The 25928-nt window shown below is 51.7% G+C and overlaps 1 protein-coding gene across 3 annotated transcripts; it reads left to right on the plus strand.

The window, feature by feature from the left end:
* Positions 1 to 3633: 3633 nt before the first annotated feature.
* Positions 3634 to 24828, plus strand: P3H4 (prolyl 3-hydroxylase family member 4 (inactive)). Of its 3 annotated transcripts, XM_090044427.1 has the most exons (8): positions 3637 to 4140; positions 12888 to 13037; positions 18172 to 18343; positions 19126 to 19254; positions 19810 to 19955; positions 20478 to 20561; positions 21207 to 21348; positions 22909 to 24828. In XM_090044427.1, the coding sequence occupies exons 1-8, from the start codon at positions 3688 to 3690 to the stop codon at positions 22920 to 22922; spliced, it is 1290 nt and encodes a 429-aa protein (XP_089900553.1). In that variant the 5' UTR covers positions 3637 to 3687; the 3' UTR covers positions 22923 to 24828. The 3 variants fall into 3 exon arrangements, with proteins under 3 accessions (XP_089900552.1, XP_089900551.1, XP_089900553.1); XM_090044426.1 differs by lacking the exon at positions 12888 to 13037 and having other exon boundaries at positions 3634 to 4140; XM_090044425.1 differs by lacking the exon at positions 22909 to 24828 and having other exon boundaries at positions 3635 to 4140; positions 21207 to 21356.
* The last annotated feature ends 1100 nt before the right edge of the window (positions 24829 to 25928 follow it).

Here is a 25928-nt window from a genome sequence, read left to right on the forward strand (position 1 = left end):
GTTCCCCCATGCATGGGTAGCACTCCTTGCCAGCAGTGTTATGTAGCCTGAAAGTTTCCTCCACATTAGAATATCCCTACGGTTGCATGTTAACTTTAGTCTCATCAACCCCTGTTAGGAGGCAGCTCAAGCTTGCAGTACACTCTCCTGTTGCATGCACCTGTGCTTTCTACAAACCCATCTGCAAACAGCAGTATCCATGGTGAATGCACTCTAATGATGTATACAAAATACAAGTACAGATGTGGGAGAAGTAGCTGTTAATAGGCATAGCTGCCTGTGTTTCCCTTGACCCTAATCCTGCCAAAATACTAACAGAGCAGCATTCCCTAGTTGAGGAGAAAATGGTCTTCATGGCCAAGCTCATGCCCCTTCTGATGAGCTCACCAGTAAAGGAGCCAGTCCACATCAACTGATTGAGAGGGTGGGATGCATCTTCAGTGGGAACTGAGATAAGACCTTCTTCCACCTGACACAGGCTACAGGTCTATCACTCATCCCCTCAGCCAGCGAGACCTCTCTGTTAGCAAAGTTGATGGATTCTTGGCCTCATATTTTGAGGCATGATCACTGCTGGTGAGCATCCCACTTAAGGGAGAATCGTGTTACTGATCAGACTGTTCTGGTGATGGGGAACATGGCCTCTTTTCAGTGCATTGGAAAGGGTCTTGCAGGTCATTCTCCCAGCAATATTTGTGTCCAGCTCCTCTAATGTGAGCTTATTAAGCATGAGTAGTCCCCCAGTCCTTTACAGCCCATCAACAGTATATTCGGATTGTAAGATCTTTGGGGAAGAGGCCGTCACCCCTGTCTATAAAGCCTCTGTCACAATGGCTGCAACAGGACCCATCCTATTCCCGCACTCTACAATAGATGGTGGTTAAAATGCCAGGGCCTGTCTTACCTCATCTACACCAGGGCCCTCAGTATTATTTAGTAAACTGGTGGCATCCAGAGTGGACAATATTATAGAGAAAGGCCTGATGTAGATGAGGCTTTTTCCTGAGCTCAACTAATGCCTGTCCCAGGCTGATGTACAGAAGGAGCTGAAATCCATGCCCTAGCCTGAGCTGCTGAAGGTGGGAGTTCACATACCCTTTTGTTCGCCTGGGGACTTTGCAGACTTTCAAGTTTGAATCTACTCAAATGTCTTTAGTATAGAATTGAGAGCAAATCATTTTCCTCTAGGGGATACGAAGCAAGCCTCTGCCACTGCTCAGATTTGTCTAAAAGGAGCAGCAATTCTTGCTTGTGGTGAAGAAAAGGAAATTCCTCCCCCAGAAGCTTCATCAGTCTGTATGAAGGCTGTTACCAGGGTGCCTTCAGCTGGGAGAAGCAACTGGGGGACCAATATCCTCGGGGCTGAGAGCCTGATCCTGTGAGACCTCATGCCTAATGCCATGACATCCATTGTGCTCTAGGGGTAACATTCACCATGAGGCAGACAGCACAGAGCTGAGGTCTCTCTAAAGCCCTCAGAACAGGAGCAAAATGATGTATATAGCTTGTAATCACACTGCACAGGGCAAATGGCACCCTAAGTGACCAGATTTATCCCCATCAGAGGATGTTGCTTCTACCCCATTGCTGAAAACTGCAGAAGCTCCTTTAATGGTATTTCAGCACAAAATTAGCCACTCCAGCACTGACCCTGAGAGCTTGGATCTGGAGATTGCAGAGCTTCCTACAACATCAGCAGCAGTGCAGAGGGTCCCACACAGGGCTGAACTGCCCTCCACATACACATATTATGAGGGAAGGAGTTGGGCTTCCCATGAGTGGATGGGCGAAGACCCAGTAGATTTGCTGCTTCATGCCCTCTTCTTCCTTCTGGTGCTGGTGCCCCAGGACTGGCCCCTCTGGCACACACAGCCACAGCCCTTTTGTGGGGTGCTGCTCCTTGGGAAATGCTCCCAGCAAGAGTTGGGACTGAATATGATGTAGAGGAATGTAGTTAGCATGTTAATCTGAAGCCAGGTAGAAGGCAGGATAGATTTAGCACCCAGTGAACAACTAACCAAGGCAGATATATTGCTAGGCTTTTGTGAAGTGAAGCTCAGAAGTGAACTTCACTTCATGAGGCTGGCAGAACCAGGGCCCTTTTGTGGAGTGCTGCTCCCTGGGGAATGCTTGTAGCAGGCACAGCGATTGAATATGGTGTGGAGGGACATAGCGTGTTAGTCTGAAGTGAAGTCGAAGGCAGAGTAGATTAGCACCCAGTAGACTGACCAAAGCATGCATAGATAAGATAAATTGATAGATAGACTGATAGATAGATCAAGCATTTGTGAACTGAAGCTCAGGTATATATCTGTCTGTCTGCAACACAGAGCCAAACCCCTTTCATGGAGTGCTGCTCTTTGGGGAACACTCCCAAGAGGAGCTGGGTCTGAATACAGTATGGAGGGGTGTATGTAGTTAGCTGTTTTAGTCTGAAGCCAAGTAGAAGAAGGCAGTGTGAGACTATCCTAGGGTAGGATGAAGAAGAGGGCATGAAGCAACAAATCTATGAGGTCTTTGCCCTTCCTGTCATGAGAAGTCCAGCATAAAGAGCATGTGTGGACTCGTGTGAAAGTGGGGTAGGCTTAGCACCTAATGGACTAACCAAGGCAGATGTATAGCATAATAGGCTTTTGCGAGGTGAAGGTCGGAAGTGAAGTTCACGAAAGCTCGTGCTAGCCGTCTGCCGGTGGCCTACATGAGACAATGACTGTGCAGTTGTTACTGTGCAGTCATTTAGTACTTGTATAAACCAATACTAAATGACTGCGCAGTAACCAGAGTTACTGTGCAGTACGTAGCATGGCCAAATGGCTTTTTCGTGGCCCTGACTGCGCAGTAGCCTGAGGTTCCTGCACAGTAGCATCACATCATGCTTCCTGCTACTGAACGCTACTGCGTCCTAGTCACGGGCTACTGCGCAGCCAGCGTCTCATGTAGAGGCGGCCTGCCTGGCATGCGGGGCCGGAGACTGTTTGTGGAGTGCCGCTCCTTGGGGAACGGTCCCAGGAGGAGCTGGGACTAAATACGGTGCAGGGTAGCGTTCACCTCCTCTAGGGTAGGAGAAGAAAGAGCACAAAGCAGCAAATCTACTGGGTCTTTGCCTTTCAGTTCAGGGGAATCCCAGCTCCTTCCTTCATAAAGTGTGCGAGTGTGCATGTGTGTGTGGACTAACCAAAGCAGAGAGCGAGCACACACTTTCACGAAGTGAAGCTCCCTTCATCAGCATGGGGGCAGATGACAGAGCAAGGCCTCAAGTGGCAGCAAGGGAAATTGAGGTTGGACAGTAGGAAGAATTTCCTCCCCAGGGAGGATAGTAAAGCACTGCAACAAGTATCCCAGAGAGGGGGTGACATCTCCATCTTCGGAGGTTTTTAAGACCCAGCTGGACAAAGCCCTGGCTGGGATGACCTAGTTGGTGCCGGTCCTGCTTTGAGCAGAGGGTTGGACAAGATGACCTCCCGACCTGAGATGGTTATGATCTGATGAGGCGAGGCTGAGGTGGGGAAAGCTTCTGCTTGCCTGTCCGTCTCCGCAGGGTGCTATTTTATCCTGCCGGCCCAGGGGCCTTGCCCGCCCGGACGGGGGCGGCGCGAGGCCGACGGCCCCGCCTGCAGCGCGGAGACCCTGCGGCCCCCTCCCTTCCCTTCGCCGCCCCGCCCCGCCCCGTCCCGTCCCGGCGCGGGCATGGCGCTGGTGCCGGGGCTGGTGCCGGTGCTGGCGCTGCTGGGCGCGGCGGCGGCGCAGTACGAGGAGTACAGCTTCCGCGGGTTCCCGCCGGCCGAGCTGATGCCGCTGCAGAGCGCCTACGCCTACGCGCTGGAGCAGTACGAGGGCGAGAGCTGGCGGGAGAGCGCCCGCTACCTGGAGGCCAGCTTGCGCCTGCACCGCCTGCTGCGCGACAGCGAGGCGCACTGCCACCGCCACTGCTCCGCGCCCGACAGCGCGGCCGGGGCCGGGGCCGGGGCCGAGTGGCAGCACGAGCTGGAGCTCTTCGGCCGGCTGGTGCGGCGCGCCGGCTGCCTGCGGCGCTGCAAGCGCGGCCTGCCCGTCTTCCAGCTGCGCTACCCGCCCGCCGACACGCTGCGCGCCTTCCGCCGCCGCCTGCCCTACAGCTACCTGCACTACGCGCTCTTCAAGGTGAGGCGATCCGGGCTTGCTGCTGCTCGGCCCGCGCACCTTGGCCTCCGCTGCGTTTCTCTTCACGAGAACAGTCGAGGACACCCGCGCCCGCCCGCCCGCCCGCGTTGTGAGGGAGGGAGCGGGGTCGCCGTGAGTGGAAAGGCAAAGACGGGGGCGATTTGCTGCTCCGTGCTCTTCCTTCTCCTACCCTAGGCTTGTCTAGCTCTTTAAGGGAAAGATAGAGGACGTAAAGGCGGCTGGTTTCGTATGGATAGAGGGCGACCAGACTGGCCTCTATGATGGCCACCCTACCCGCACTCTGCCCCATCGCGCAAGCTCACATTGCGACTTCACCAGAGTGGCTGAGGTGGCTTGTGGGTGCAGAGTTGCTTGGGGCATGCATGCATCTGCAGGATCGGGCCCCGAGGCGTGGGGTTTAGTACTGAGCACAGCATGGGCCTGTAGCGATGAATGAGCCTCTGGAGGAGATGAATGCTGGTGATGAAGATGCTCTGGGCTATGCCCCAGGTGTCCAGTTCCTCCCTCCTCCAGAGCACAAAGCTTTGCCGAGGCCGGCTGTGGTGTGGCTCCCAGCTCTGCCAGCCTGCTTGCCGGAGTCTGCTCTCTCTGGGCAGAGAATGACTGGCTGCTCCCAGGTTTCTACTCCTAACAGGATGCCTGCCCCAGCCTTTGGGAGATGGATAGTTCCAAGCTGTGCTAATTATGTAAGGTGTGGGGTATAGCTGTTTTGCACTGGCATTTGGGGACCTTTTAACCTGGTCCATCCTGTGGGAGCTCCAGGCTGCGTGTCAGCAGAGGAGTCTAGACAGCAGCCATGCGGCATGCAGAACGTGCGCTCAGAAGGAGTTTCAGAACCGTGCCAGTTGCTCCTGGTCTTTTCTTTCCTCCTCCTCCTTTCCTCCACTCCCCTTCCCTCACTGCTCCTCCACACAGCTGCCGCCAGGAAGCCCCCAAACCTAGAGTCACGGAAGGAGTATAAATGCCACGTCTTCAGCATCCAGAACAGTAGAAGCATGGGGGATTGTTTAGCTCAGACCTGAGTAATAGCCACTGCACGGATCCCCATTTGCTGGGAGGAGGGGGTGGGGGTGTGTTAAGGAAGAGAACAATTTTCCTTTGAATCGTCCCCAGCTGCTGCTTCCTTTGCAAGCAGTCCCGGCCTGTTAGCTCTGCCCTGGTCCCTCCACTCCAGCCCTGCAGGTCTCTGTAGGTAAACGTTCCAAATCGTCAGGTTTTGGGGCTCAGACTTTCTTTGGAACTCCAAGAAGTTATCAACTTCAGAGGTTCTGGGTGCTGCCAACAGTGCAGTCAGCCTATACGTGGGAAAAGATGAGGTGGTTTCTGCTGGGGAATGCCTGGAAGCCACAGTGTCACTGGGTCTCCAGGCTGTGGGCATGACTTAATGTTCCCTGGTGTCTGTGTTGCACGCACACAGTTTCCAAAGACCACAAGGGAGAAGGCAGAAATGAAGGTTCTTTGCCAGGGCTCCCAGACTTGCATGTGCCTCCATGGGTGACTGATGCCTCCCAAGTTTGCGGGGGCCACCAGGGGGACATGACTGGGGGGGTGGTTCCCCAGCGGGTGACCGGGGGGGGGGGGAGGGGGAGCCAATTTCAGGGGGGTGCACTAGCGCTTTCCGTGCCCCACTACCAGCCAATGCGCTTGCTCTGTGTGTGTGTGTGTGGGGGGGGGGGTGTACCAACAAACTCAAGGGGGGGCACATGTCCCCCATGGTATGCGTGCTTTGTACTGTGCTCAGGAAGGGCTATTTTAAGAGTCTTATATGAAAGGTGTTTTGCCTTTGGAGATCAAACAGGAGGGAGGAGAAAATTTAGGCTACAAGAGAACTCAGTTGCTTTCCCTGCTGCTCCATCCTCTGTGCTTATTATTGTACAAAATCTTGGCAGACCCTAGCCAATCTGTCTCTCACTCTTTTTCTCTTGCATATCCAGCTCCTCTTTCTGAGTCTTTAGAAGAGACTCGAGTCCAGTGGCTTGAGCAAAGAGAGGGGAGTCAGGAGTTCTAATCCTGGTTTTGATGCTGACATCTTGTTCTGCATGCTCACAAGAGTCACCCTCCTTTCTGTGCCTCAGTGTTATTATCAGTAAAATACAGAGGAGGTGACTGTGTGTCAGGAGTTACTTAGTTAGGGCCCAGTCCTTCAGTTCTTACAGGGGAATTGGGTCACATGAGCAATTTTTGCAAAAGGTGGGTGACTTCATCATCAGCAGATGCAATGATATATGTTTCATAGATTGTATCATAGATTGTAAGGCCAGAAGGGACCTTGGAAGATCATTGGGTCCAGCCCCCGGCACCAGGCAGGAAAGAGAACTGGGGTCAGGTGACTGTCCAGTCTCCTCTTGAAGATCTCCAGGGTAGGTGATTGCACCACCTCTGGAAGGAGCTTTTTCCACAGTCTGAACACCCTGACTGTGAAAAAGTTTTTCCTAATGTTGAGTCTGAAGTGGTCTTCCAGGAATTTGTGACCATTACTGCTGGTTTTCCCCAAGGGTGCCCTGGTGAACAGTTGTTCACCAAGCCCTTGATGTACTCCCCTGATGGAGCAGTAAGCTGCTACCAAGTCTCCTCTCAGCCTTTTTTTTTCAGGCTGAAGAGTCCCAGGTCTTTCAGACTTCCCTCATATGGCTTGCCTTGCAAGTTTCTGATCATACAGGTTGCCCTTCTCTGTTCTCTCTCAAGCTTTACCATGTCCTTGTTAAAGTGTGGCACCCAGAACTGGACACAGTACTCTAGTTGAGGTCTCACCAATGCCAAGTAGAGTAGAAGAATCACTTTCTTGGTTTTGCTGGAGATGCATCAGTTGAAAGCACAATCCTCCAATTTTCTCACGAGGACATGTTCATGGATCCATGTAGGTCAACTGGTTCTTTTAAAGGGTTAATTTAAAACTCCCTGATTGAATCAAAGGCCCCCCTTTTTTCTGGGAAGAAGTCTGGAGGGAGAAGTCTGGCTTTTCATGGGAGAAGTCTGGCTTTTGTGTAAAGAAAGTAAGAAATAAAAGTATTCCTTGGGTTCTTGTGCAGATTTACTGGCTAATTTCCTACATTCTGAAGATTCAAGTTAATAGTTTCTTGCCCAGCTCTGCTGTCTCCTTTGCCCAGGAATCAAGGGAGACAGCGTGTCCTGATTACATAATGAATTTTCCCTTTGGTCTGACCAGCCAAACCTCCATTTCAGGGACTGTCGGTTTGAAAAGAAAAAAAAAATCAACTCCTTAAAAAATGACTTTAGGTGAAAGTCACCACAGTTAATGAAATGGGAAAGAGAATTTATAGAGATTCAAACACGTGGCCAGGGGACAAAGCACTGGAGGAGTGAACAAGCAGGATCAGGCCCCATCAAAGGCCCTTTTGACATGCAGTCGAATGCGACAGTCTCTTGTGGCGTAATGGCTGAATTGGAAGAAATCTGGCAGGTGAATTCACCCTGCAGCTGCATGGCTTTCTCAGTGCCCTGACTCAAGAGCTTCCAAGGTTAAATTGTGGAAGTCCCTGTGTAGGCACCAAAATACATCTGGCCTGAGCATCCATGGCGCTGAGCAGCCTGAGCTGGTGAGCTGTGGGGTAGGGATTTATCTGTAGCAGACCTGCAGTTTGTTATCTGGAACCACACAAAAGCTATCAACCCAATATTTTGTCCACTGGCTGCTGCCAGAGAATGATTCATTCTAGGTTTGTCATCAGTGATAATAGGTGCTCTGGTGGAATAGCTGCGCCTGGCTGCAGCATCATCCTTTTCCCAGAGAGCAAGGCCTCTTCCATGACCTGAGCTTTCCTTGCATTGCTGGCTCTGTTGGCCAGTCACCCCTACCATGTTTCCTGTGGCCTGGATGGGGTAATACAGCAGTGTGCTGCCTGATAAGGCACAGTCTGAATGTCCAAGCTGCCCTAGGGTGGCTAAAGGAGTTGCTATCCATGGGTTTGGTGAGTCCAGCAAGGTCTGAGCAAACTCAGTGGCACTGACAACACAGGGAGGAAGTGCCCTGAGTGCCCAGCCCCTGCCATGTATTTGCAAGAGGAACGATGTGAGTGCCCTTTCAGTAGCTAATACACTCAGCTGGCCCCATGCCTTCCACTTTGCATGCCAGCAGTTTTGACATTGACCTCAGTGGTAGCTATGCCCACATGGATCAAAAGGTTTGGTTCGTGCTTATTCTCTGTGGAGATGTTTATAATGTACTCCTGAAACACTAATCTTCAGGCTCCTGGGGCAGACAGTACTAACACTGCATTACCCATGTGTAAATCCGTAGCTGCAGAAATCTCGACCACAGGGCGCTGGGCATTGGTGCTTACTCTGATACTCCCCATTTTGCAATTTTCAAAAAGTGTTCCCTTTGGGGTATTTTTTAGGGCTGTGTGAAATGGCTATGTTTTCTTTCCATTTCAGATCCGTCCGTTTTGAAGGGACAGTGATTCATTTCCATGTTTTGGATTACTGTTCCATTTTGATTCAGATAAATCTGTTTCAGAGTTTTGACGCTGTTTCGGCACTGATTCGGAGATTCAGATCGGCCAGGGAGAGGTAGGCACAGCTGGGCAGCTAGCTGCAGGTTCTCCCCCAGCTCTTCTGGCTGTGCATACCTCTGCCCCAGTGGGTGGGAATTGCAGGAGAAGTCCCCCTGGCTACCCTGCCTGGCCCCAGCCTCCCAGAACTTTAGAAGGAGGGCTGCGGGGCTGTGCCAAACTCTTCCTGGGGGGTGCAGGCCCCTGGATATGTGCAGAGGATAACAGCAGGCTGCCGCTGCTAACTGGGACCGGTGCTCAGTACAGCTCTCATCGAGCGCCAGGAAGGCTGGTGCTGCCGCTGGCCCCAGCCAGCAGTGACAGCATGCTGTCATTCCGCGCACAGATCTGGGGGCCTGCACCCCCTGGGAGGGCTGCGGGACTGTGCCGGACTCTTCCTGGGGGCCATGGGCCCCCGGATCTGTGCATAGGATGACAGCAAGCTGCTGCTGCCAACTGGGGTTCTTTCCGGTGCTTGGCGCAGGCTGCGTCAAGCAGACTCAGGTGCTGGCACTGGCCCCAGTTGGCAGTGGCAGTATGCTGTCATCCTGCACACAGATCCAGGGGCTTGCGGCCCCCCCGCAAGGGCTGCAGTCTTGTGCCAGACTTCTCCGTGGGAGTGTGGGCACTGGATTTGTGTGTGGGATGACAGCAGGCTGCTGTCCCTCCCCCAGAGCACTGGGATTGGAAGGGACCTCAGGGACAGACTGCAGACACTGGCCCCTTACAGTTCAATATCAGAGCAGTCCTTCCCTCTTCCTCGTCTGAGTTTTTGTTTCCCCGCAAACCCACCTACGAAACATTCCGAAATGTTTCAGATGATTTCGTTTCATTTTGGAGATGTTTCGGAGCCTTCCATATAATTTCCTGCCCCTGGGGGAGGAGGCTGGACTTGATGATCTTCCAAGGTCCCTTCCAGCCCTAATGTCTATGAAATGTATGAAATTTCAGATTCGGTGTTTCAGGTGCCAAAATGGGCTGAAACACCTCTGAAATGAAACGGCGGCCAAAGTTTCTCACAGCCCTAGTATTTTTTATCTTATATTATTTATATTATAGTATATTATTTAGCCATCAAGGCTAAAAAGGAAAGCCTACAAAGGATGGAGGATGGGATTCACCTCCAAGGAGGATTACTCCGCGCTGGTCCGGTCCTGCAGGGAGCAAACCAGGAAAGCCAAGGCTGCAACTGAACTCCAACTAGCTTCAGGCATCAAGGACAACAAAAAGTCCTTTTTCAGATATGTGGGGAGCCGGAGGAAAAGCAAGGGCAATGTTGGACCCCTGCTAAACCAGATGGGGCAACTGACAACTGACGCCCAGGAAAAAGCCAACCTATTAAATAGGTACTTTGCGTCAGTCTTTCATCAGTCACACGGGATGCCCATGCCTGCTATGGGACAGGGAAATCTGGGTGAGGGAGATCCCCTACCCTCCATCAATGCTGACCTCGTGAAGGAACATCTTGAGAAGCTGGATACCTTCAAGTCAGCTGGCCCTGACAACCTGCACCCCAGGGTACTCAAGGAGCTGGCGAGCGTCATAGCCCAGCCCCTGGCACGGATCTTTGAAAACTCCTGGCGCTCTGGTGTAGTGCCCGAAGACTGGAAGAAGGCCAATGTGGTGCCGATCTTCAAAAAAGGGAGGAGAGTGGATCCGGCTAACTACAGGCCCATTAGCCTGACTTCTATCCTGGGGAAGATCTTAGAAAAGTTTATTAAGGAGGCCATCCTTGAGGGACTGGCCCAGGCTAACATTCTAAGGGACAGCCAGCACGGGTTTGTTGCGGGTAGGTCTTGTTTGACCAATCTCATTTCCTTCTATGACCAGGTGACCTATCACCTGGACAAGGGAGAAGAGATTGATGTCATATATCTTGACTTCAAAAAAGCTTTTGATCTGGTATCCCATGATCACCTCTTGGCCAAACTGGCCGGTTGTGGCTTTGGCTCCACCACGATCCGCTGGCTGGGAAATTGGCTTCATGGTCAGACCCAGAGGGTTGTGATTGATGGCAGTCACTCATCGTGGTGCCCTGTGACCAGTGGGGTCCCTCAAGGCTCTGTCCTGGGACCCATACTGTTCAACATCTTCATTAACGATGTGGACATTGGAGTCAGGAGTGGACTGGCCAGGTTCGCCGATGACACCAAACTTTGGGGCAAAGCATCCACGCCAGAAGATAGGCGGGTGATCCAGGCTGACCTGGACAAGCTCAGCAAGTGGGCAGACGAGAACCTCATGGTGTTTAACACCGAAAAATGCAAGGTTCTCCACCTTGGGAGGAAAAACCTGCAGCACCCTTATAGGCTCGGCAGTGCTACGTTGGTTAGCACTACAGAAGAAAAAGACTCGGGGGTCATCATTGACCACAAGATGAACATGAGCCTCCAATGCGATGCTGCGGCTAGTAAAGCGACCAAAATGCTGGCGTGCATCCATAGATGCTTCTCGAGCAAATCCCGGGACGTCATTCTCCCCTTGTACTCAGCCTTAGTGAGGCCACAGCTGGAGTACTGCATCCAGTTTTGGGCTCCACAATTCAAAAAGGATGTGGAGAAGCTTGAGAGAGTTCAGAGGAGAGCCACGCGCATGATCAGAGATCAGGAAAACAGATCTTACGATGACAGGCTGAGAGCCACGGGACTCTTTAGCCTGGAAAAGCGCAGGCTCAGGGGGGATCTGATGGCCACCTACAAGTTTATCAGGGGTGACCACCAGGATCTGGGGGAACGTTTGTTCACCAGAGCGCCCCATGGGATGACGAGGTCGAACGGTCACAAACTCCTGCAAGACCGTTTCAGGCTGGACATAAGGAAGAATTTCTTTACTGTCTGAGCCCCCAAGGTCTGGAACAGTCTGCCAGCGGAGGTGGTTCAAGCGCCTACATTGAACACCTTCAAGAGTAAATTGGATGCTTATCTTGCTGGGATCCTATGACCGCAGCTGACTTCCTGCCCTTTGGGCAGGGGGCTGGACTCGATGATCTCCCGAGGTCCCTTCCAGCCCTAATGTCTATGAAATCTATGAAATCTTGAAATCATATAACTCAGGAATGCATACATTCCTGGGGAATCCTGTTGCAGCTTTCTGGCCAGGGGATGGCTGTGGAGCCCTGCTGGCTGCATTAGTGACGGTGCAGTATCTATATAGTGGGCAACGTGAGCTGGTTTCAAGGGCCTATATAAACTTGGGACCTCACATTTGGGTCTTAAAGGAGGGCAGGGCAGAGGGTATAATTGTGGATGTGCTGACTTGGGACTTGCACACTCTAAGTTCAAATCCTGGCTTTGCTACAGATTCTGGGGATTCCTGTGGGGTAAACCATGAGTGGCTTAGTCCATTTTCTCAGAAGAGTGAGCGGTGTTTGCAACTTGTGTACTGAGCTCTTTGGAAAGCTTGCCTCTACAGCTCTGAACCTCAGTTCGCCATCTGTGGGAGAGGCAGAATCTGCAGAGCCTTGAGCTTAATGGCAAGGGAAGCTTCTCAGGTGGGGACCCAGCCGTGGGAAAAAGGTGTGAAAGGAGTGGTTTTGGCTGAGTAGGAGCAGGATGCAGTGATTTTAATGTTGACTGCGAGGGGTCTTGAGTCTCCATGGGTCTCTGTGACCTGTGACAGGTTTGGTATCAAACTCCGTAACCCTTCTCAGGTAGCTGCGTGCCATGTCCTGTTGAGATTTCTCTCCCACCAGGGCAGTTCCACACATTCTGGTGGCCATGTGTCTTCGCCAAGCAGCTCTTGTCTGCTTGTGCATATCATAAAATGTTGCATCCCACACACTGCTGCGGTCACAGTTCCCTGGGATAACGGCCCTTGTCTTGTGGTTACTTCTCCTGCGTGGAAAGGGGAATCAGTTGGGTTAGTACTGATTTGACTGCTTCTGCATTTTGGGGGTTGGTACTGTATTAATGATACTTGTGTGAGTCGATTGCTCCAACTGTTATGTGTAGACAAGGCCTAGGAATCCTAAAGACTTTTCCGCCAGGGTCTGAGACTGACTTTTGAGAGCAGAAAAGCATAGCCTTGTATAGGTGCGTCTGCAGCAAGCCTAGAGGGTTTGAATGTATTGGGATGACTCAGGATTAATGACTTGGTTGCAGGGGGAGGGAAATTTTTGGGTTTGGGTGACCTCTGCAAACTTGTAGTTAGCCATGTTCCTGTAGCAGGACAGTGGCTCTCTGTGGCAGCTGACTCAGACAGGTCTCTCTCTTCCAGGACAATAAGATTGAGAAGGCGGTGTCTGCTGCCCACACCTTTCTTCAGAAGAATCCCAAACATGAGATGACCTTAAAGTACCTGAACTATTACAAGACGATGGTGGATGTGGATGAGTATCTTGTGGACTTGGAGGCCCAGCCATATGAAGTGAGTGAGCCTCAAGGGCTGAAGTGGGAGGAGGTTAGTGGGATGCCTGGGGCAGTAAGGCTGCAGGTCAGGATCGAGGGCACTGCCATTCAGTTGGGTGGAGAATTTCATAGATTTTATAGACATTAGGGCTGGAAGGGACCTCATGAGATCATCTGGTCCAGCCCCCTGCCTCAGGGGCAGGAAGTCAGCTGGGATCAGAGGACTCCAGCAAGATAATCGTCCAAGCGCATCTTGAATGTGTCCAGAGTAGGTGCTTGTACCACTTTACTCTATTCCAGACTCTGCATACTCAGACTGTAAAGAAGTTTTTCCTTATGTCCAGTCTAAAACTGTCTTCCAGCAGTTTGTGACAGTTAGACCTTGTTTTACCTGCATGAGCCCTGGTGAACAGATGCTCTCCTGGGTCCTGATGAACACCCCTGATATACTTACAGGGAGCTACTAAATCCCCCTGAGCCTTTTCTTTTCCAGGCTGAATAGTCCCATCAGCCTCTCAGCCTCTCCTCATGTGGCCTCCTCTCTTGACCTCTGATCACACATGTGGCTCTCCTCTGAACACTCTTGAGCTTCTCCAGGTCGTTTTTAAAGTGTGGAGCCAGCTACGGCCTCACTAAGACCGAATAAAGTGTCGTCTTGGGTCTTGTTTGAAATGCACCAGTAGATGCAGACAAGGGTTTTATTTGCTTTGCCAGTTATGGCGTCACATTGGTGGCTCATTGTCATAATAAGGCCACCCCTGGGATGGCCGTGATGTCCCTAGGGCACCATGACCGTGCTGGCTCTGCCCTATGGGCGCCTACTAATCTCGCCTGCTACATCTTGATGTTATAAATGATGGATTGGGAGGCTGCCCTTGAGTTGCTCCTCGGTCACAGTCCTGATAGTCTGCCCTGAACTCTGTTGGTTGCTGGACCCCTTTATTGGGCCTCACATTTGGGAGATGTCTTATGATACTCCCCAGCCTTATGGGCTAGATGCGCAACTCCAAAACCGCCCCATGCCTCGCAGATGTTATGTAAATGTTGTCTCCTTGTGTTGAGGCCTCAGCTTAGTCTGGCCTCATTAACAATGCCCACATTGGTGCTGGGGTCTGCTCACCCCTGGTCACGGTGCCCACGCTGTCCTCAGCCCAATCCACCGGTTTACAAACAGAAATCAAAATATGAGCCCCTGGGCTATAACATAATGCAAGCAGTTCAGGGTGTGCTCTGTCCTTTAAAAGAGTTAAACCTCCCCTCTTGCACTAAATGCCTTGTAGGCAAGGGTCCCTGGTGAGCTCCTGGAGCCCCTTAATCCTACCAGAAACAGAACAGGCAGTCAAGCATCTCCACTTAGCTTCCTCTAAGAGAGCTCCTTCCCCCTTGGCTGCTGGCAGAGAACTGACCCTCTAGTCCCAGCCCTGGTGTTTATATGTGGCCAGGGCCCTGTCTCTTCCAGTCAGCTGACCAGCTACAGATGCAGGCTGATTCCCTCATTAGCCTGCTGCCACAGTAACCTGCAGGTGTGGGGTTCCTGCCTGACTGCTAGGGCCCTCTCCCTAGGCAGTTTCTGCCCTTAAAGGACCAGGCGCCTTAGTGCCCTATGACACTCATATTCGTCTTGTGGTCAGTCACGACCTCCAAGTCTCAGACAATGCTAGTGAGTGAACCACTGCCAAGGCTGCAGGTACGATGTGGGGATTTCCTCCTGAGGTGGAGAACATTGCATTTTTCTATGTTGAAGGTCACCAGTTTTTATCTGCTCATCTTGCAAGCCTGTCCAGTTCGGCCTGAATCCGCAGCCTATCCTCCAGTGTGTCCCCACAGTTTGGTATCATCCGTGAACTTGGCCAGTTCATTTTTGACACCCAAATCCAAGTTGTTGGTGAATATATTAAAGAGTATTGGTCCAAGTACTGATCCCTGAGGGTCATCATATACCATGCTGACTTGGTTCCATCAACAATCACTCTCTGAGTCCAACCACAGATCCAGTTTCTGAGCCATCGGACCGTAAGGTTGTTGAGGCTGCAGTTCCCCAGTTTTGCCATGAAGACATCATAGGAGACCAAGTCAAAGGCTTTTTTGAAACCTAAGTAAATGACATCAAGCTCTGCCCCCCATCCAGGTGACACATCCTGTGGTCATAGGAGATGAGGTTGGTCAGGCACAACCCTACCGGAAACCAAGCCATGTTGGCTGTCTCTCAGAATGGCACCTTCTGTCAGCCTGTTGTTGATGGAGTCTCTGATAATTTTTTCTAAGATCTTCCTAGAGATTGAGGTCAAACTGATTTTCCTGTAGTTCCCTGGATCTTCCTTCCTCCCTTTCTTGAAGATAGGTACCACATTGGCCCTCTTCCAGTCTTCAGGACCCTCTCCTGGGCGCCATAAGTATAAGTGCTCAAATATCCATGCCAATGGTCGAGCTATAATGTCGGCCAACTCTTTTAGCACTCTTGCGTGCATTCCATCAAGGCCCAGTGACTTATGGATGTCCAGCCTCTTAAGGTGTTTCCTCACAAGGTCTTCATCAAATGTAGGCATATGGTCACCCGAATGATAGAGAAGTAGGGGTGGAAGGGGCTTTCAGAGGTCATCTAGTTCGACCTCCTGCCTGAGGCAGGACCAGCCCTATCCAAACCATCCTATACAAATCCATAATCCAGCCTCTTTGTAAAACTACCATCAGCCCTGACACAACACAGGACATAACGACCTAACCTACCACAGGTAAAGCAGAGGAACCATAGCAGCTAACCTCCTTCAGTAAAGGTTATTAAGATACACTCAAGAGATAGCAGGTAGAGGGCCATGGCCCCACTAGAGAGGAAGGCAAAAACCTGCCAGAGTCTGTACTAGTTTGACTATAGGGTAAAATTCCTTCCTGGCCCCAAATATGGCGACCAATCTGACCCTGAGTGGAGGGGCAAGACCCTCTAATCAGGAACCTCTGGCTTTAAGTCCCAGCAGGAACAGTGGCATCCCTCTGCTGGGGCCTGAAGCTGGAGGTTCTTGGAAATCTCAGGATTGAGAGAGAGAGCGAACCTTTAGAGAATGAGAGTTCCATTGCATCAGAACTTTTGAGGTTTAAGTAGAAAGCTGACCTTCCAGAATTGTTCATGACATACCCAGGATAACCAAATGCTATTGGTACTCACTAGGAATGTAGGATACATAGATCCAAGTCTCTGCTCTGAGTCAGGTGGAGTAGAGATGTAAATCTGGGTTTCCCTTGTGAACTGGGATAATGGCTGTTTCAGAGTATCTAAGTGCCTCTCAATGTTTCATTGAAAAATTCCCGAGCAGCTCTTGTCAGCAGAGCTATGCACATAGGGGAGCCCAGGACTAAAACAGCAGGGGAAGTATGAGTCAGGACTGGATTGGTGATCCTTAGAGTAGATTTGGGCATCTGAGGGTTTTTTTGACAGCCCCTTTTCTCCTGCAAAATGAATCCTTCGTTGCACTGAACACAAAAGCAAATTGTATTAGGGTTCTCCAATTACAAATTTTGGTAGCAACTAAAGAATAAAATAGTTCATATTTAGATTATTTTTATGATCCAAGCAGGATTAAACAAGTCTTAAAATTTAGGATTATAAGATGTAGAGATTCCAAGAATTTCAGATAGGTGGTCAGCCTATTAGGAAGATCTTACTCAAATCTAGAGATTAAGTTCTAAGAAGTGTTGGATATTCATTATGTCTGCAGAAGGGAACCTCAGCAAAGGAGGCCAAAGGAACATGACTCAGAGCATTGAGCCCCTTTTTATTCGTCTCCTCAAACAAAGATGTATAATATTATGTGGTAGAAACTTCAACAAGTGTGATCAGAAAGGAGACGCTCTCATGTCATTGTGTTGGTCAAGCTAGAACAGGCTGACCTGAGCCTGTGGTCAAGACTGGCGAGTATTTTCAAGACGTTTCTGTTGCCTATGACTGGCTGCTCTTTGCTGGACATGGCAGGCTCCAAGGTCATGGAGCCTGACAGAAATGGCAAGTTGCAGCTATTCTAACTGCAGAGCTCCCTGCTCTGTCAGGACAGAGAGGAAACTAGGGGCGTTTTTACATATGTAAGTGCCGCAGCATTGGGCACTTTGAAAAGTGCCCGGTGCTGCGACGCTTGCAGTTGGATAAGCAGCAAAATGTGCATCAGCGCTGAGAAAATGGTGGTGCACTTTTGAACTAAAACACGTAGAAGGTGCTTTAGTTCGAAAGTGCACCGCTGCCATGTTCTGCAAGCTGATTTCAATTTTGTCACTTATACAACTGCATGCGATGCAGCGCAGTGTGCGTCAGCTCACATGCAGAGCAAATTCAATTAATCGAGTCTGCTCCGAAGTGGTGGACCTCTGGCATGTCACAGGACCAACAAGTATGTGTATAAATGCCCAGTGTGTTTGCTATCTGAAGTTATAGCAATGTTAGCTGATAAGAGCTGAGCTAGAAATAGATACTGTCTAAAGGCAAATATTAGTCAAAGGCCAAACCCCTCTTCCCTGGCCTGAGTCTTCCTTGCTGCGCCAAGGCTGGGAGCATCTTGCAGCTGATGGAAAGAAATGCACAATTCTGGAACTCTGGAAGGAGTTGGGAAAATCTCTGGAAACTGCCCCAGAAAGTAGGTGGTGATGTCATCACTGTCACATGCTAATATCGGAGCTGGATTTGGCTTTGGCACAAGTACATGTGGCTGTCACCAGAGGGCGCTTAAAGGGAACTGTCTGCCTTTTTAGACCAGGATTAACTGGGTCCAGGAGCTGGGCTTTTTAGGAGAGTCCTGTGTCCCTGATGGTCTGTTCTGTCCCCTTCTGGCTGGTATTGTGACATAAGTTGATAGTGTCCAGACAGCTGGTGTCCAAACAGAGATGATGATGATTTAGTTTTATATTGAGAACAAGATTGGGCTTTATGTGGACTGAGCCTAGGCAGAGGGATCAGCACATGCCTGAGATGACAACTTCAATCACAGGCATTAGTTTACTGAAAATGTTCATGGGAAGGTGTTGGGAGACTGGCGTGGAGTCCTTTGCGTAGGGCTGAATTCCACTCAGCCATCCTGTGTGGGGCAGGAATGACTGAGTGAATCCCATCCTGTTACCATGCATGACTATGTCTTGGAGAAGACCAGTGGGTGAGGTCTGCTGCTGCCTTGCAGACAGTGTTCGTGCGGTCAGTGAAGCTGTATAACAGTGGGGATTTCCGGAGCAGTGTCACTGACATGGAGCAAGCACTGGTGGAGTACTACAAGGCCTACGAGAACTGCCTGGCAAGCTGCGACAGCACCTACGAACTGGTGGAGTTCAAGGACTTCTACCCAGCCATCGCAGGTGAGTGTGGGGCCTTCTCCTAGCCTATGGAACTATGGTGGGGTTCAGGGTCTCAGAGCAATGGCAACTAGGAGGGGAAAGGTCAAAGGTTGGGTTTCCCCTGAGCCAGGTGACCTCTTTGTTTTAGTACAAACGTGTGGGTGCAGAGCCTTTGCCTGTGGGTGTCAGCAAAAGGTGACTCCATGTCTGGCACAAAATGATCACTAGCAATGACTTCCTTATGGACTGGTTGTTTGTAGTGCACAGATTATCAGTGACTAACCAACCTCCTTGGTGTCAGCCTTTTCACGTAAACCAAAGACTGTCAGGGCTATGGAGGGGAGACCCTGTCTGTCCACAGAGACTACCTCTCCTCTGTGTCAGGGCTGAGTGGGGGGGCTGCTGTGTGGGAGGCTGGGACTTGATTTTCTTCTATCTGGGCTGCACCTAGTTCAGGGTTGTACAGAGCAGGCTATCTCAGGGCCTAGTACCTTTGCTATCTTTGGTCAAGTGATGGAGTCGGAGGCTGCACTTCTTGCCAGTGGGAACAGCAAGAAAGACATATGGAAAGGATAAACCCTTCATGCCTCAGAGACCTGGCATAAAGCAGAACCCTTTGCCATTTGGAATAAATCACTCTGTGCATAACAGGAGCATAGGGAAGCCACCCCAGGAACAGGTTATCCTCTAACTAGCAGCTGATGGGGAAACAAGGGGCTTACCCCCTGAAACAGCCTGTAATGGCCACTGTGGGAGATGGGCTTCAGCTTAGCCAGAATGTGCTGATGGGCATCTCTTCCTAGACCACTATGTGGCTGTCCTGCAGTGCCAGGTGGACTGTGAGACTGACCTGACTCCCAATGTGGGTGGCTACTTCGTGGAGAAATTTGTGGCTACCATGTACCACTACCTGCAATTTGCGTATTATAAGTGTAAGTTGCTGTGCTTGCTTCTGGGACTGCTGCTCACAGGGTGTGTTGGGGAGGGGAGAGTGACAACCCCGCTGCCTTTTTCCCAAATGTTTTCTTGGCTGTATCTCCCCCTTGTCTGCAGCCAGCACTTGGACATCTCAGAATCTCCATTCCTGTTGAGACCTCCTTCCCCTCTGACCTGTCAGTGCTATGATTTTGGGGACTTCTCACAACACGGTCCCTTGCATAGGATGGGAGGATTGGCGAGGCCTGGTGGAGGGCGGGCTCCTCATCACACAGTCCTCTTGTAAAGGGAGGAGAGGGATATTTCTTTATTCTCTGCCCCCCAGTCACATTCCCCCATGTCTGGCTGCTGGGCCAAGGGGGAAATGTCTCTGCATGCCATGTCCCTGCCTGCTCAGCTCCTATGTGTCTACGGAGTATCTTCTCTCCATGCTCCCTGTGCCCAGCCTTGTACCAGGGGGCATGTCTCTGTATCATGTGTCTGGCCCCCATGGAGTGGGGCATGCCTCTGTCTCTGCCTCATGCCCCCACCCTTCCCTCCTTTCTGTGTAGTGAATGATGTGAAGAATGCAGTGCAGAGTGTCTCCAGCTACATGCTCTTTGACCCTGGTGACGAGGTGATGCAGCAGAACCTGGTTTATTACCGCTTCTACCGGGAGCGCTGGCATCTGGAGGAGGAGGACTTTAACCCCCGCCCGGTGAGTGGCTTATGGGGCTGGGGTTGGGAGAGGGATGGTGAACTAATTTGCACTGTCTGATGGCTGTCTCTTGAGCCCCTCTGAGCTTAGCCCATGGGATTCTGGGAGACATCATGTCCTCCTTTTTGACCCTACTCTGACTCCCAGCCTGGTGCGGCATGGGGAGACCTGGGCAGGAGTGATTTCAGTTCCTGGGATGGGGAGCTTTGAACTGCTCTAATACACTGTGAGGGGCACCCTCTCCAGTCCCAGCTGTAAGGGAGTTGCAATGTACGGGCTGATTTGAGGAGTGCTGAACAATAGTAGCTGCAAATGTAGTTGCTTTTGCTTCATGGCCTTTGGTTCTGAGACCTTGCAGTCCTGCCAAGCACAGATACAGCACAGCTTCTGGCTACTTTAGCCCTTTCCATCTGAAGCAGATCCCAGCTCTTCATGGGAGCTTATCTGTTTGGTTGCTGCCTAGGGGATGGGCAGCAGCAGGAGGGATTGAGCTGATGGTGTCCTTATCCATCCTGTCTCCAGGAAGCACTCCAGTATCACAACCAGACAGCCATGCAGAAGAAGATGTTGGAGTTTGCCAGGCAGTACCTGCAGGCTGATGATGAGGTGAGCTGGGGCTACAGCAGGACACCGGGGTGGGAGGAGCCCCTGGGTAGCATTCTGGTGCTAGAAAACTGCTCTGGCACCTGAGCCAGTTTTGCTAGTTGAGCAGGGCTGGGCCATGTCACTGTGTGGATGGGAGACCTCCAAGAACCTCTGGCTTACGTCAGAGATGGAATAATGGGAACTCGGTGGTACCTGGTGCATCTGCTGTGCTTCACCCCAGAGGTGGCTGCATTTTGGTGCTGGGAGAGGTGACTCCTACATCATTGCTTAGGCTGACTGATGTTTCTGAGGTGCTGGCTGAATAGGAGGTTCTGGTGCTGCAGAAAAGTTTCCAGGGAAAGGGGGAGCTCACATTTAAAACTAGATTACCCAAAACCTTGGAGAAGAGACATGAGGGGGCAATTTGGCATTGGTTCCTGTGGTGGGGGGGGAGGACTACATGAGCCCTGAGGGGGACGGGCTGATGGAGAGCTCTGGAGAACAGCGTAATGTGATCCTTCATCTATTTGCATGGGGATGGGGTGGTCAGTGTTGTTCCTCTGAGGGCTTTGCTGAGCAGAGGCTTAGGCACCAGGCTTTGGGGCCAAACCTGCTCTGAACACCTAGATGAAACCTGGTGACAGACTGTCTCATCCCATATTGCAGATGGAGTTGGATGATGGCCCAGCCCCCGCTGGGCAGGACGTGGAATTGGACAGCGAGTTTGAAGGCGAAGGCGACTATGAGGAAGGTTTTTTTGCAGAGTGGTGGCAGGAGCCCAAGACCAAAGGGGACAAAGCAGACCAAGGTTACTGACCCTGGGCAGCTATTACTTTGGGGGCTGGTGATGCTGGGAGTGGAACATTCCCTCCCTCCCTGCCTGTCCCTGGGGTAGGAGTCCTCTTGTCTTGGCTGGGCCCATAGAGTTGAGGGGAGCAGCAGGCTGGGTGCAGCAACCTGCACAGGTGCTGGGGTGAGGGGGCAGTCCCATCCCTTGTACCCTGAGGCTGCATGTTTCTGGGTCACCGAGCCTCAGTCTACCTTGTTCGAGCCACCACCACTTGCGCTAATTGGCCTCATTGGCGGAGGGGCCCCAGGGCATCCTGGGATCAGTTCATACTTCTAACTCTGGCAGGGTGCCTCTGGGGCAGGGCTTGGATCCACTGGGTCCCCTGAGTGCTATGTCCCCTGCCTGTGCTGTATTGTGCTGAGGCCTCCACCACCTCTCACCAGTGCTAAGAGCCTCATCGTGCATGTGCTGAAGGCCCATATCTCTGGGAAGCCTGAGGGGACTGTGGAGAACACACCTCAGATGGCTCCCGAAGAATTACAATGACCCCTTTTCACTAGAAGACAGGACACTGAAACATGGAGGAGGGCAAAATCTGGATCAGTAGGGTCACAAGGACTGGAAACTTCTGGGCAGGGCTGATACCTTCCTGTGTCTCCTGGGGCACAGCATTCACAAACCTCCCTCGGTGCCTGCCTCCCTCTTGGTTGAACACTCCTAGAGGCTGCGCAGTACTCGTGTCCTTTTTCTCATTCTTGTTGGCAAGCGTCCATTGTCGCTTCTCCTTTCCTGGTGTTTCCAGTGGACGAGCCTGGCCCTGTCTGTCTGTCTGCCTCTATCCCTCCGTCCATCTTCCTGTAGATATCTGCATGGCCCTGGGAATGGTGTATGTTTGTTTGTGTGCAGCCTCTCTTGTTCATTTCAGGAGCACTGTAATTTCCCACTCCACAGACGCTGGGGTCAGAATAGCAAGAGCCTATGGAACGGGGCAGGCTGTGGACACCATGTCACACAGCTGGGAGTCTTCCTTCAGCATTTGTCCTGGTAGCTAGGTGGGGAGGGGCCACTTTATTGGATCCCATGCTCCATGAGATTAGGTGAAATGGGCCTTGGAGTCAGGAGCAAGGAGGAAACTGTGAATGGCCGGCGTGCGATGCCTGCTGGCTGCAGAAACATCTCCCGGTCGGAGGGTACAAGGATGAGCCCGGACACACTGTGAGCCTGAGCTTCCTGCCTTTGTGGCTGGCACTCGGCATGTTCCTTGCACTCCCTGCTCCCCTCTGTTTCACCCTCTGTTCTGGAGGTGATGATCCAGCACCCAGATGCTTCTGTTCTCCAGACTCTCCACCAAGGCCACGGGATCCGAGTCGTTGGTGACTGGGCTTGATGCATGTGCTGAACACTAGCTGAGGGGCACCAGAGGGGCTTCTGCCTTCATCTCGCTGTCATTCCTGTACTGCCACTGGTGTTGCTGATGTGCCCCAGGCAGAGTTACTGGAAACCGACTGTCCTTGCTGGCTGCTGCCTGGGAAGACTGCCCAGGACTGCACCTAACAGCCTGTGTTTTTTTGTTTGCAGAAGAGACCCGATGAGTCACATGCGTGAGGTCCAACAGCAGCTGCAGCCGGGGGCTGTGCCCTTCTGCCCCGTTACCCCAACAGCACGTGGCAAAGGAGTTGGATGGGGATGGCCACAGCTGACCTTGTCCTCAGGGCTCACCAGGGAGCACGACTTTGAGCTCCCACAAACTTTGTGGGGCTCAGACTCAGACCCACCTGGGAGGAGCTGGTCCTGTCCAGTGCCCCAGCCTATAGAGAGCCTTCTGCCTTTCTCTCTGGGGCTCAAGCCTTCCTAAACAATTAACAGAGCTGTGAGGCGCTGGCACCCCGAGCCAGTCACAAGTGCATGCTCATCCTATGAGCCATCACTCTACAGTGCTTAAATATCCTACCCCTGCCCCCAGACTAATGTACAACTTTAGAAAACCCCCCTTTTGCACATCTGGTTGCCTTCCCCACTGGGTAGTGAGGCCCCTTGAGGATGTGGAGGCATAATTTGAATCATCCCCTCCTGTCACATGAGGAACATGGGCTCCCAGAACTATTTCTCGTGGCTTCCTCCTCGGGTCTCTAGAGAAGGAAATTCTTCCCAGTCTACAGCCAGATATGGGGAGCTGCCTTAGAGCCTTACGGCTTGTCTCAGGTACCTCTATTAGAGCCACATCAGAATATGCTCCTAAAACCTGCAAGGCCAAGGCTGGAGGTTTTGCTGAGAGAAGGAGGAGCAGGATCTTGTAAAGCTGAGGGAACCAGCTCTCTAGTTTGGTTTTAAATTATCTTGATGCATTTTGGGAGGATGGGAGTATTTCTTGTGACAATAAGGGGCAGATGAGAGCAAGACACAATGTGGGTAGGGGCTGAGCAAACACCCCACCCTGCTCACAGCCAAACCCTTTCATCTCAGTCCTGGTCCCTTGTTATTCTAGCCCTGGGCTGTCCCCATGGTTCTGCCAATGCCCCTCTATCCCAATTTGGAGTCCTTTCTGCCAGCTTCCCTGAATCTGAGTTGTGACCCTGCTGCTATTGTAGCCTTGGACTAGTGTCCAGCTGGCTATGAAATGGTGGCTTCTATGGTGGATGTCAAGACATGAGTTGATGTCTAGCAAAGGCTGTGATACAGGGAAGCCCAGAAAGCCCACGTCACTGGTGACTCACGTTAAATTAGAGCCCAGGTCCCTGGAAGCGAAGGGCAAGAGTGTCTGTGCATGAGACTGAAACCTGGATCCACTTCAGTGCCAAAGAAAACCATCTGGAGCAGGTATTTTTGCCCTTGGTCTATGAAGGAAAGGGCCTTGATCCAGCCCCTTGGCCCCCCATCTTTGTCACTGTGCCATGGGGCCTTGGATTCCTGCAGGGATTTGAGAGTGGGGTTGGTGCTTTGTGCCCACCTGGGGACGAACGCAACACTGACAGTTCCTCGCCAAGCCATCTGAGGCCGAGGTCTTCCCTTCTGTGGGGTCTGAAGTTTCTCTCCCCACCTCTTTTAGCAGCAGGAGCCTACTCAGCTTGCTTGATGCTGGGACCACTGTGCAAGCCCACAACCAAAGTGCAGTCTTCCATGCCCTACTGCTACCTCTGACCACACACTTTAGATCCCCTTGAAGGTCAAATGTGTTACACAGCACCCCTCCCCCCATGCCTTTTCCTTTGAAGGATGGGGCTGCTGCTCCCAGCATACGCTGCTCTGATCAGGGTGGTGGCTAATTGAGTTTCCTAGAGGCATCTGTGCCCTGCATCATATTGCACATCAGCTGCAGCTCAGGGCCTTGTGAGGTGGGGGTGCCCCACTTGTCTCAGCTGCCCTTAGTGCCTTGGGTGTTCTAGACCAGCCCCTTGTAATGTCCTTGGTTAATTTAATGTTTCCTGCCTTTGTACAGTCGCTGTTACCTTTTTTTGGTACTAAACTTTTAATAAAACCCTGACTGGCCAGTTCTTTCAATGCCATCTGGGGCCTTTGTGTTTGCTCTCAAAGAGCTGTGTGCACCAGCCTGGGCAACTGATTCCTCTTGGTGTGTCTACACGTCACTGTACAGTAACGTTATTGCACTGTGTTTTAGTACTTCCTTTTGGAAGTACTAAAATACGGCACAGTAACCACCTGTAACTTTGCTGTAGTGGCACACTATGGTGATGTAGCTAGTGATCATGTGTAGATGAACATCACTGTAGTAGGGAGCCTGCTGGTATGGTGATGTAGCCAGTGATCATGTGCAAGCTCACGTGATCTCTGCAGTGCTGTAGCTCACTGTACAGCAAAGCAGTGCATTGCTACTTTGGTGTAGGGCAATGTGTAGATGCGCCCCCTATGTAGGACAGTAGCAAGATTGGCTGGCTTCTGCCCCTGGCGCTTGGGCTTGTAGTGGAGATGGTGCTGGGAATAGAGGCATGAGCTTGCAAAGAATATCACTGGGAGCCAGAAGGTGCTTTGCCTGTTCATCTATCAGGAGGTAAGAGGTGACCTGAACAGGCTTTATACATTTTTCCCTGGGGAAAAGAGCTACAGCTCAAGGGCTTTTACTTTCTACCACAGTTGATCCAGTCACTCTGATTTGAGTCTGGTCAGCACCTGGAGGGGTGAAGATATCTTACATGGAGCTTTCTAAAGGAGATGTAGCTGACCCCAGTGACCAGGTGGGGTGCAGGAACAACAGGACAGTGACTCTGGCCTGTGTTTCATGGGTGATCAGACCATGTAGTCCCAGTTGATCTTCCTGCCCTGAGAACTATGAAGAGAGCAGCTGTCTTGCCCATCCCTACCCACAGAGGTCAATTTCTTTGGGCTGTAGAAGTGCCATCAGCTGTCTACAGATGTGGCCAGGCTAGTGCAAACCGCAGGGTGCTTCCATTGCCGCTCTGGCCAGCTGGGGCATGGCAGAGCTCCATGGGGCAAGCGAGCCAGGGCTGGGGAAAGACTGAGTCAAAGCTACCCCTGAGCAGGGTGCAAGGGAAAGGAGGTACTGCCTGGAGGGAAGAAGGGAGGAGCTCAGAGTCCTGACAACAGCCTAGGGGTGAGAGGGAGCAATGGGGGGACAGCATGCC

This window comes from Crocodylus siamensis, chromosome 4 (assembly GCF_052110815.1).
Source record: "Crocodylus siamensis isolate JL-2025a chromosome 4, ASM5211081v1, whole genome shotgun sequence".
NCBI classification, from domain to species: Eukaryota; Metazoa; Chordata; order Crocodylia; family Crocodylidae; genus Crocodylus; species Crocodylus siamensis.

Excerpts from the sequence above, each read along its gene's own strand:
- P3H4 (XM_090044427.1), top strand. The coding sequence starts at position 3,688 with ATGGCGCTGGTGCCGGGGCTGGTGCCGGTGCTGGCGCTGCTGGGCGCG. Across the intron at positions 13,038-18,171 it reads TGGAGGCCCAGCCATATGAA|ACAGTGTTCGTGCGGTCAGT; the intron begins GTGAGTGAGCCT and ends GCTGCCTTGCAG. Across the intron at positions 19,956-20,477 it reads AGGACTTTAACCCCCGCCCG|GAAGCACTCCAGTATCACAA; the intron begins GTGAGTGGCTTA and ends TCCTGTCTCCAG.